Here is a 12,417-nt window from a genome sequence, read left to right on the forward strand (position 1 = left end):
GACACACACATACACAGACACACACACACACAGACATAGACACACACATACACACACACACATACACAAACACAGACACACACACACACACACACACACACACACACACAAACACAGACACACACACAGACATAGACACACACACCCTCCACTCATACACAGACACACACCCTCCACACATACAGACATAGACACACACACACACACACAGACACAGACACACACACAGACATAGACACAGACACACACATGTTCAACAGTAACATGTAACCAGTCAGGAGAGATACTCCTAGCCTCCTAATCCACCTCCTACCGAGAACGCACATATTTAACAACTCTAACACACATCGAAATCCACCTGATATCATAAGTTTTAAACCAAATATTGATTCAAATATGGTCCATTAAACAGACAAAACATATATATATTTTTTTACAGCCTACTATAATGTAGCTTGCATCTATCCGACATAAATGGTTTGGCAACAAACGATTGTTTTCACTATAAATATCATACAGGATGTCAGTGGTTCTGGGAGTAACCCTGCAGTCCACATAAGGATGTCAGTGGTTCTGGGAGTAACCCTGCAGTCCACATAAGGATGTCAGTGGTTCTGGGAGTAACCCTGCAGTCCACATAAGGATGTCAGTGGTTCTGGGAGTAACCCTGCAGTCCACATAAGGATGTCAGTGGTTCTGGGAGTAACCCTGCAGTCCACATAAGGATGTCAGTGGTTCTGGGAGTAACCCTGCAGTCCACATAAGGATGTCAGTGGTTCTGGGAGTAACCCTGCAGTCCACATAAGGATGTCAGTGGTTCTGGGAGTAACCCTGCAGTCCACATAAGGATGTCAGTGGTTCTGGGAGTAACCCTGCAGTCCACATAAGGATGTCAGTGGTTCTGGGAGTAACCCTGCAGTCCACATAAGGATGTCAGTGGTTCTGGGAGTAACCCTGCAGTCCACATAAGGATGTCAGTGGTTCTGGGAGTAACCCTGCAGTCCACATAAGAAACAAGCAAAAAATAGAAGATTAAGGATTCAACTACTGTATGTAACTGAGGTTGGCAGATCATGCACAAATAAATGTCATTAAAAGGTCAAATATTAAAATAAAAGTGGATTTGTTTCCCCAATTTCTTTAAAATCAGTTTTCATAAAAACACAAAACAAGTCATTTGATCGGTTTATTAAACTAAACAGATTTCAAAGAGCATTGTAAAACCAGAGGGAATATCAGACCTGGTTGAAACAGCTAAAAGATATAATTAGACTCAAGTCCCTGAACATTACAATTGTACGTTATGAAATACAAAAAAATAAAATTCCCTTATAGTTCAACAACAAAACAAAAAAATACAGAAAATAAAATTTGAATAACATATTCAGAATAATTAACATAAAAGTATATTTTTCTTTATCTTACATTTTTGTAAAATGAAGTAATTGCACGTTACATGATCAGACGATACATTGTAAAAACATTAGAACTAGTAGAACAGTGGTTTTGGAAATATAGAAAACTGATTCAGTACGCAGTTGCGATGTCTAAAATAAAAAAAAATTAAAAGTATTTAGCCACTTTTAACCTATCTGATAAAATAGAAATGAATATATTTGCATCGTTTGTTCAATGAACAACATATGTAATTCATTACATACAAAACACATGTGAATGTATACTTACTAGTTTTGAGGTCATACCTTGAACATACAAAACATTCTGAGAAGGGACTTCTGGGATTTGCCATGTTGTCTTTGGTGTTTCATGACGATTCTTATCTCAACGTAAATAATGTTTCTATGAAAGTTAACCATCTACACGGCAGTAATGAAACACGTCCAGAGGTAATAAAAGACTTGTTTTGTCCATCCGGTTTTGTGTTTAAAGGGATACTTCTGGATTTTGGCAATGAAGCTCTTTATCTATTTCCACAGAGTCAGATTAACTCATGGATACAATGTATATGTCTCTACATGCTAGCAGATACCATAGACTTCCAGTCATTGCTCTAACGCTAATTTGCATTGGCTCGTGAAACTACCTCTAACTTTCTTCATAATGGACAAGAGAGCCATAAAAAAATAGTATTCATGTAATGGTGAACTCAGCAAGATATCGATAATGACAACATCAATAACGACAACATCAATAATGACAACATCAATAATGACAACAATAAACAACAACAACAAAACCCCATGAATACTATTTTTTATGGCTCTCTGTCCATTATGAAGAAAGATAGAGGTAGCCAATGCAAATTAGCGTTAGCGCAATGACTGGAAGTCTATGGTATCTGCTAGCATGTAGAGACATACAAATTGTATCCAAAACATTCATCTGAGTCTGGATCAGTAGATAAAGGGGTTCATCTGACTCTGGGTCAGTAGATAAAGGGCTTCATCTGACTCTGGGTCAGCAGATAAAGGGCTTCATCTTACTCTTGGTCAGTAGACAAATGGCTTCATCTGACTCTGGGTCAGTAGATAAAGGGCTTCATCTGACTCTGGGTCAGTAGATAAAGGGCTTCATCTGACTCTGGGTCAGTAGATAAAGGGCTTCATCTGACTCTGGGTCAGTAGATAAAGGGCTTCATCTGACTCTGGGTCAGTAGATAAAGGGCTTCATCTGACTCTGGGTCAGTAGATATAGGGCTTCATCTGACTCTGGGTCAGCAGATAAAGGGCTTCATCTGACTCTGGGTCAGCAGATAAAGGGCTTTATTGAAAAATCCCGAAGTATTCCTTTAACACTCTGTAATAACTTATTGAACTCTTTCTGGTTATTTCTTTAAACACCATGTAAAACTGCAATGGTGAACTCAGCAAGATATCGATAATGACAACATTGATAAAGACAACAACAAATAAAGACAACAACAATAAACAACAACAAAAACTAGAAATAGTATTGATAGTAGCCACAAATACATTCCACTTGATCGCCGTCGCTTCCTTCTGTTTCTCCGTTCCTCCATCCACGGAAAAAAAAAGAGTTAGTCAATAACAGGTAGTTCTCTTCACAAGTCTATATCATCCACAGTGAGCTGAGCTGGGTCCAGGCCCAGGTCCAGGCCCAGATCCAGGCCCAGGTCCAGGCCCAGGTCCAGGCCCAGGTCCAGGCCCAGGTCCAGGTCCAGGTCAGGCCCAGATCCAGGCCCAGATCCAGGCCCAGGCCCAGGCCCAGGTCCAGGCCCAGGTCCAGGTCCAGGCCCAGGTCCAAGTGAACTGTGGTCGAGTCAGCTCACGCCTGAGACAGAGCAGTACACCAGGAGTTCTGTGTGGAGATAGACGCAGGAGTGAAGGGGCAGTCCTCATACTTGATGTCCACATGTCCTGATCCTGCACTGTCCAGATGTGACGAAGCCTTCAGAGAAAGAATTAGATATGTAAACGACAGAGCACCATAATACTAAAGCCTAGGAACTAGGATCTTACGTGGGCTAAAAAATTAAGTGAACATAAAAATAGGGAATTCTCATGACTGCCATAGAATGTTCTGGCAGTGAACATTGAAATGATATCACATGGTATTCATTGAAGATAGTACTGCAGCAATGAAAGGATCCTAGAATACAGAGGGCTTACCTGGGACATAGAGGCTACGGCCTGTCTGGCGTGGGGGGAGGGGACCATGTTGGGTTCACACTTTATAGTAGAGGCATGTTCTGAGACAGACAGGGAGAACGGTGAGTGAGTGACAGTGTATGAGTGATGGTGAGTGAGTGACGGTGAGTGAGTTTTATTTATTTATTTATTTAACTAGGCAAGTCAGTTAAGAACAAATTCTTATTTTCAATGAAGGCCTAGGAACAGTGGGTTAACTGCCTGTTCAGGGGCAGAATGACAGATTTGTACCTTGTCAGCTCGGGGGTTTGAACATGCAACCTTCCGGTTACTAGTCCAACGCTCTAACCACTAGGCTACCCTGCCGCCGAGTGACAGTGAGTGAGTGACAGTGAGTGAGTGGCGGTGAGTGAGTGACGGTGAGTGAGTGACGGTGAGTGAGTGACGGTGAGTGAGTGACAGTGAGTGAGTGACAGTGAGTCTCTCTTACACACAGATGAACATTTCCATCAACCTGACTAAATTCTGACACACATTCTCCCTCCTTCCGTTCTTCATTCTTACCTGTTGAGGTTTTGGACTTCGGCATCTTAGGTTTCCGTTTCCTTGTCTGAATGCTTTCCTTCTTCATGGCCATTGGTCTGGGTATCTGAGAGGAGGAGAAGGAGGAGGAGGAGGATGAGGAGGAGGAGGAGGAGGAGGAGGAGGAGACAAGAATTTAGATCCAAGATATAAAAAACACACTCAATGACTCCTTCTTCCCACCTGTCTCTTTTCATAACAAAAACCATGATGACCTTGGTAAGCTTTCACACAAATAATATGCTGCCCACACTGCACTGCCAGGCTGCTAGGGGTTAGTTACATGTCCCACACTGCACTGCCAGGCTGCTAGGGGTTAGTTACATGTCCCACACTGCACTGCCAGGCTGCTAGGGGTTAGTTACATGTCCCACACTGCACTGCCAGGCTGCTAGGGGTTAGTTACGTGACCCACATCGCACTGCCAGCCTGCTAGGGGTTGGTTACATGTCCCACACTGCACTGCAAGGCTGCTAAGGGTTAGTTACGTGACCCACACTGCACTGCCAGGCTGCTAGGGGTTAGTTACGTGACCCACACTACACTGCCAGGCTGCAAAGGGTTGGTTACGTGACCCACACTGCACTGCCAGGCTGCTAAGGGTTGGTTACGTGTCCCACACTGCACTGCAAGGCTGCTAAGGGTTGGTTACGTGACCCACACTGTACTGCCAGCCTGCTAGGGGTTAGTTATGTGACCCACACTGCACTGCCAGGCTGCTAGGGGTTAGTTATGTGACCCACACTGCACTGCCAGGCTGCTATGGGTTAGTTATGTGACCCACACTGCACTGCCAGGCTGCTAAGGGTTAGTTACGTGACCCACATCGCACTGCCAGCCTGCTAAGGGTTGGTTATGTGACCCACACTGCACTGCCAGGCTGCTAAGGGTTGGTTATGTGACCCAATCTGCACTGCCAGGCTGCACTGCCATGTGTGTGTGTGTGTGTGTGTGTGTGTGTGTGTGTGTGTGTGTGTGTGTGTGTGTGTGTGTGTGTGTGTGTGTGTGTGTGTGTGTGTGTGTGTGTGTGTGTGTGTGTGTGTCTGTATGGTGTGTGTGTGTGTGTGTGTGTGGTGTGTGTGTTTTTTGCCTACCCCATGTAGTTTCATATAGAGGCCACAGGCGTTGCAGACAGGCTCTCCCTCTGCACTCCGACGCCACAGCGTGGTGGTGCTGGTGTGACAGTTAGTGCAGCACAGGCCGACCCGGCGAGATGTGGTCTGCTACACATGGAGAAGACAAGCTGTCAATAACCAGACTATACCATCACATAACTCAAAGCATTATACTGACATATAATTGGACCAAGGACAAGACCAGCTGAAAATGACAAGTGTAGGTTTAGTGTTAGATGGCCAGTCGGCCCCTGGTGGATTGTATGACAGGTGTTGGGAACGAGCGCCTTAAAAGGATCGTTCAGCCCTCCCCCCAAAAATATTGCGTTGCTGACTCCATGGACTCCATGGTCGTATAATGGTATTTATAGTTGTTTATTATAAGATGTGGTCGATTTTTTGGGGGGGGTGGGGGACTACCCCTTCGCTGTAAGTGAAGTGCGTTGTATGCACACGGTGCCTCCATAGTATCCAGGATGAGACCAAACATGTAGTGTGCTGCTAAAGACATGAGAAATGTTTCACACTGGGCTGAGCCATAAGCACTCCTGGCTGAACCTCGTCTCTCTATCTATCAGCTTGTTATTGGACACAAGTGAGATTTCTCTGCAGAAACACACAGTAGTTTGTTTTTGTTCTCTCGCCTAGTACAGATCTGGCTAAAAACAGACAACCCAAGGGCAAGGTCACTGAAGGACAAATAAAAACAGACAACCCATGGGCAAGGTCACTGAAGGACAAATAAAAACAGACAACCCATGGGCAAGGTCACTGAAGGACAAATAAAAACAGACAACCCATGGGCAAGGTCACTGAAGGACAAATAAAAAACAAAAACAGGCCAGGCAGAGCTGAACTGAGCTGAGCTGAACTGGCCATGGTAATTCACAGCAGCTGCTGGCTCTGAGAGGCTGGTTCCTGCCTGGGAAAGAGACAGGCCTCTTTCTCTCAGTCTACTACACTGACCTTCTGATGGAACAGACTGGCTTCACACTCTTTTTCGTTTGGACCTAGAAGAAAGTATTATCTGCCTAAGACGGTTTTTCTCGAAGCCAAATCAATACATTTAGTGACCAAAATATTCTTAAACGTCCATAATGAAGTCCACATTGACGATTGTAGTTTATATGGTATATGTGAATAATAAGCCTAATCAATAAGATGCATCTAAGACAAATTCAATCAATCAAATGTATTTTATAAATCCCTTCTTACATCAACAGTTTTGTCACAAAGTGCTACACAGAAACCCAGCCTAAAACCCCTAAGAGCAAGCAATGGAGCGGCAGAAGCACACAGACCTGGAAAAACTCGCTTAGAAGGTAGGAGGAACCAAGGAGGAAACCTACTTAGAAGTTACGTTACGTTCATACATTTTTATGAACATACTAATAACGCAATGGTGCTTACCAGGCGTTTCTGGGGTTTGATCAGCGGTCTGTTGATTCCGTTCATCTTGTGGTACAGTCCGCAGGCATTGCAGAGGTAGTGCCCGGTACCATCCCGCCGCCACAGAGGAGTGGAGATGGAGCCGCAGTTTACGCACTCGCGCCCCTCTCCAGGGAACTCCTCTGACATGTCTGTAGTATGACGTAGACAAATTATAGAGTTTTAATATTATCTGTAGCCTAGGTGGTGTTGGGTTGGTTGTAATGTCGGCTATGTCACATGATGAAAAACATGAACAGAGCTGGAACTAGCTATGAAAATACCCATCATCATCACCTTGAGTTAAATTGCATTATTCTGTAAATTTGGACATAATATTATTTCCAAGATACTTTAGTAAAATGAGAGTTTATAGACTATGGCATACAATTTAGGCCTATTGTGTTTGCAAATGTGCCTATTTGTATATTGGGTAGAAATGTTGTTCCTTGGTAGGTTTTGTATTTTTTGGATATATTGAAATCATGTCAAATAAATCATGAATCCAGACATGAAGGACATAAGTTAAGACATCGTTGATGTTTGTAAACACATATCAGTAGACAGAACACGCCAGCATCGTTGATGTTTGTAAACCTGTATTGGTGGACAGGACACGCCAGCATCGTTGATGTTTGTAAACACATATCAGTAGACAGGACCTGCCAGCATCGTTGATGTTTGTAAACACATATCAGTGGACAGAACACGCCAGCATCGTTGATGTTTGTAAACACATATCAGTAGACAGAACACGCCAGCATCGTTGATGTTTGTAAACACATATCAGTGGACAGAACACGCCAGCATCGTTGATGTTTGTAAACCTGTATTGGTGGACAGGACACGCCAGCATCGTTGATGTTTGTAAACACATATCAGTAGACAGGACCTGCCAGCATCGTTGATGTTTGTAAACACATATCAGTGGACAGAACACGTCAGCATCGTTGATGTTTGTAAACACATATCAGTAGACAGGACCTGCCAGCATCGTTGATGTTTGTAAACACATATCAGTAGACAGGACCTGCCAGCATCGTTGATGTTTGTAAACACATATCAGTGGACAGAACCTGCCAGCATCGTTGATGTTTGTAAACACATATCAGTGGACAGAACACGCCAGCATCGTTGATGTTTGTTAACACATATCAGTAGACAGGACCTGCCAGCATCTTTGATGTTTGTAAACCTGTATTGGTGGATAGGACACACCAGCATCGTTGATGTTTGTAAACACATATCAGTGGACAGAACACACCAGCATCGTTGATGTTTGTTAACCTGTATTGGTGGACAGGACCTGCCAGCATTGTTGATGTTTGTTAACCTGTATTGGTGGACAGGACACACCAGCATCGTTGATGTTTGTAAACACATATCAGTGGACAGAACACGCCAGCATCGTTGATGTTTGTTAACACATATCAGTGGACAGAACACACCAGCATCGTTGATGTTTGTAAACACATATCAGTGGACAGAACACGCCAGCATCGTTGATGTTTGTTAACACATATCAGTGGACAGGACCTGCCAGCATCGTTGATGTTTGTAAACCTGTATTGGTGGACAGAACAAGCCAGCATGTTTGATGTTTGTAAACCCATATCCTGGACATAAAGCGCCAACGCCTGATAAATGCCCCCCTTAGGTCGTTCGAGAGGAATTTAAAGCCCTCTAGTGATGAAAAGAGAACTAAACCGAATGTATCAATATGGAGAGAGGGTCATAGACGTATATATTAGGGCGGCTTGCTGGCGGGGCACCGGGCGCAGACGGTGGAATGTTAATGGGGTTCTATCAGTGTTACGGATCAAGGGGTCCCCACATCATTCAAGCTACTGACACTCGACGGCCTCCTACAATTAATCGCTTGAATTCCTTATTCACATATTGAAATAGCATAAATAGATAAAAACAACAACAGTAACATTGATAACAATAATAACAATAGAAAAAAAAGTAACACTAATGATTGTTTTTATCATGCTAAATGTCTTATTTTCCTCATGCTTAAATGTGCCATGAAATATCAAAGTGCCATATCGAAAATATCGACAACACAGTCTAGTGAGCCATACTTGGGGTAGATATCTAAACCCACTGTTCACACACACAGACACAAACACAGACACAAACACACACTTATCGTTTCGATTCAACAAGTTAGCAAATCGAATAACCGTCGATCCAAAATAAAATACAAATTACGAAATATTTTCACCAGGATGAAAATTCGTTCCTGTTTGATGTGAAACGAAGTAATAAAGAAACCTATAGTGTGTTTTGTTATTAACACTGAATGGGCTATGGCCTAGAAATTAACTACGTCCTTATATCCATGCAACAGGTGAAAATACTACTTCAGAACATCCTGGATTTTCGACCATCAAAGGACGTGTTGACTGCTTACTAAACGTGTATCTTAGAGACATTTCCAAATAGGTCGTTGTGTCTGATCAAGGTGACAATTGGACGGTTTCCAGGTTTCCACTAGTGAGTATGTATTGATCATCAAAACACTCGAAAAGGAAACAGACTGTTGATGGGGATTCAATTAGCACCTCAATGAACTGTTTTTTTTAGCAACCTCTCTTTTAAAGAACGTGTATTGTGAAAGCTGGGAAAGATTTGTCTTTTTTGAAGGTTGATTGAATCACAGTGACTGAGTACAATCGATGGGAGAATTGACCACATACAATGGGACTTTTCAATCGCATCCAGAAATACCTTCAGAGAGAACACCGCTATAAATTGTTAGATCAGAGCACCGGCCTCTGTAAGCACACAAACGAATAGCCTCATTAGCAAAAGGTATAAACCGGAAAAATAACTGTTACAAAAACAGTTTTTCCATTCAATTGTGAATTATCCGCAACTTTTAATCTTATTCAAATCGTATTAATATGAATAAAAATATAGGTCTACATATTTTGTCTGCCACTAAACTATTTCGAGGCCTATATGCCATTACAGGGTTACTAGACCTGGGATATACATTTAATTATGTTCCTTTCTGTCCATCATGTGCTATATTTTTTTTCGTGGCCTTCGCCAATTACACAAACACAAGCGGGACATTATTACATAGGATCACATGATTTGATATGACAAAGTCCCTTCTGTTTAAGAGGAAATGTACGACAATAATCAAAGACTGTTTACATACCTAAACTGGACCTTCTCCCAGACAGGCAACCTTGCCGTCCCTGAAGACTGATCATGCCGCTCTCAAAGTGCCCAGGTGTCCAAGAGGTCGCCATCTCCGGGCTCATATACGCGTAGGGACTTGAGTATGATCCTCCAACTGACCGCACTAAAGTGCTGCCATAGTGGTCAACCCTACCACCGTTACTAAGCACTAGCTGGTTCTGGTAAGTTGTGTCCCTGCCGTTATTGCTGCTTACTGGCGGGCTGTGAGAGTAGGAGAACCCGGGAGGATGATGGGGGCTGCCCGGAATGAAAGACGAACTGTCTGTGCCAGACTGAGACCAGCCGTGATGCCCGCCGAGGCCGTGAGACTGATGGGCGGACTCGCATGTCTGCAAGTACGGCATGGATTGCAGCATAGCAGGCACCCTCGCAGTGGGCACGTAGACTGGGGAACTCGCCGAAGGGTGCATATAGTTCCCTGCATCGTGTGCGTATGGGGACTGGTTGGATGACATAGCAAGGCTTTGGTACATTTTTACACCGTATACTCGTCCTATTTGGAAGAATATGGGTTTTGACTCCTGGGACAAAGTGGGTCACGTAAAGACGCTTTCACGCAGCTCCTAGGACACCTTGATTCGTCGGCGATTTTTCGTTATCCAGTTCGCGGGATAATAAGCAAATATATCCGTTCCTGTATGAAAGGAAAATACCAAAATCAACAAACGTGTCCTGTAGTGGAGAGATGGAACCCATAGCACTAATTACAGAATAAACATCGCCCAGCTACAGTTAGACCTGGGACATAGCCTGTTCTATATCTATTATCGTCATCTCTTGTAAAATACGCTCCTTTCCCTTTAAAATAACTTTCGGTATTATTTAGGTAAATCTGTGGACAATATCACGAATTATGCCTAAACTAACCCGGTGTAAATCGCAATAGTTAGGCTTTAGAAATACAATGAAAAATAGAAAACAAATTGATCAACATTGAACAAAAAGAGTAATATATTATTTGTATCACTCTTATTGACATGTAATGGATTAACAGGACACGAATGGTTTCCCATGTCTTTACGTGTAGATATAACAAACTATCAGCCACCCCAGCTAACCAGAGGATCTCGTCTTGCACTTTGTAATTAAATTATAACAGGACCCTAATCAAACACCACAATAGATAGGCGAGACATATCTGGGATGTATATATTTCTATCAATAGTAAAGTGAAACAGATAAAACGTTGATAGCAGTGTGCACAGGAGGAATACAATTTCATCCAACAATTTTTGTATTATCTTACCAGATAAGAACGGTTGGGTGATAAAGTCTGTTTTCCAGAGGAGCAGGTTCAGCAGCGCTTTGTGCAAACTTGTTCACTCAGATAGACTCAACGAAAGTGACTGAAGCTCCCACAAAGATGTCCAAAATATCCTTTGTGAGGAAAAGTTTACGAGGGGAAAAAAATCTTACTTCCCGGATGGTCTAAGCCTCTCTCTCGTTCACTTCTTTGTAGCTGAAGATAGTTAACGTCGCTGATAATTGCTGATATAATAGAGCTCCGATTAGTTCTCCGCTGGAAAACTTTGCTGGGAGTTATTTGTACGGGCTAGACCACGTGACGCACAAGGTAGGACTCAGAAGTTGGAGGAGGAGAGGGGCAGAGGGGGCACGCGTAAGACCAGCTTTAATTCATCGTATCTGAAGAAGAGACCCACTTTTGCGGAATTTTCTGTGCTTTATTTTTTACAATCAACGTAAGTTAAAATTGAAAGATTCACGAAATTGTTACAGTTCCTTCTGAAATGTTAAGGTTGTTTTAAAATGATTCAACCCAATGAATGATTTGATACTTCTATTGTTTTCCTATATATGAATCGTGACGGTGCAGTCTAGTAACTAACGGACAACAAAATAAAAATGATAATAAAACACCGAGAAGTAAACAGACACTGTAGGCGTGGCTATTTTTTTTTATACAACAAAGATAGATCAACACGGGTCAAATTTACGCAGCACATCTCCTTTTTAGATTGGTCATCATTCAACCAACGCCGTGTGTTTGAAACGAGCCATACATAAACTTAGCTAAATCAGAGCTTGCTGTACAAATAATGTCTCCTCTGAGAGGAAAAGTTATGCTTGTTTTTTTTATGACCAGATATGAGAATGAGATCTCTATAAAAAAAAAAAAACAACGAGGCGATAAGAGATACGACCAATAATTTGGCATGATGATAGAACAATTATCACTTTAATTATAGTTTAATTATTATAAATACTTTAATTATTTAATTATTCATTAACGATTGACTCCACCTCCACAAGAAAAAGTTGTCTATATTCTGAAATTATTATCGTTATGATTATGACGGTTATCAGTAGTCCTAATACCTTAAGGCAGTCTAACAAATACTGTCACTAGCATCCCGGTATCTCACTGTAACTTTCATTACCAAGGATAATAAAACTGTCCTTAAAATGGGCTAAATATGATAATTACATTGTTATCATGCTGTGCTTATGTTATTATGTATTGCTTGTATAATGTGACAAAATGG

The 12,417-nt window shown here is 42.3% G+C and overlaps 1 protein-coding gene across 1 annotated transcript; it reads right to left on the minus strand.

Moving 5' to 3' along the window:
- Positions 1 to 1,173: 1,173 nt before the first annotated feature.
- LOC115122122 (GATA-binding factor 5-B-like) lies at positions 1,174 to 11,450 on the minus strand. The gene is made up of 7 exons (XM_029651311.2): positions 11,160 to 11,450; positions 9,870 to 10,547; positions 6,677 to 6,846; positions 5,246 to 5,374; positions 4,134 to 4,218; positions 3,591 to 3,670; positions 1,174 to 3,369 (listed from the first exon to the last, which is right to left on the minus strand). The coding sequence occupies exons 2-7, from the start codon at positions 10,384 to 10,386 to the stop codon at positions 3,247 to 3,249; spliced, it is 1,104 nt and encodes a 367-aa protein (XP_029507171.2). The 5' UTR covers positions 10,387 to 10,547; positions 11,160 to 11,450; the 3' UTR covers positions 1,174 to 3,246.
- Between the last annotated feature and the right edge of the window lie 967 nt (positions 11,451 to 12,417).

The sequence above is a fragment of the Oncorhynchus nerka genome, linkage group LG20, assembly GCF_034236695.1.
Source record: "Oncorhynchus nerka isolate Pitt River linkage group LG20, Oner_Uvic_2.0, whole genome shotgun sequence".
NCBI lineage: Eukaryota > Metazoa > Chordata > Actinopteri > Salmoniformes > Salmonidae > Oncorhynchus > Oncorhynchus nerka.

Coding starts and splice junctions, on each gene's coding strand:
- LOC115122122 (XM_029651311.2), bottom strand. CDS start 10,386: ATGTACCAAAGCCTTGCTATGTCATCCAACCAGTCCCCATACGCACAC. Junction 6,847..9,869: donor TGGGAGAAGGTCCAGTTTAG/GTATGTAAACAG, acceptor GTCATACTACAG/ACATGTCAGAGGAGTTCCCT. Junction 5,375..6,676: donor TCAAACCCCAGAAACGCCTG/GTAAGCACCATT, acceptor CTCCATGTGTAG/CAGACCACATCTCGCCGGGT.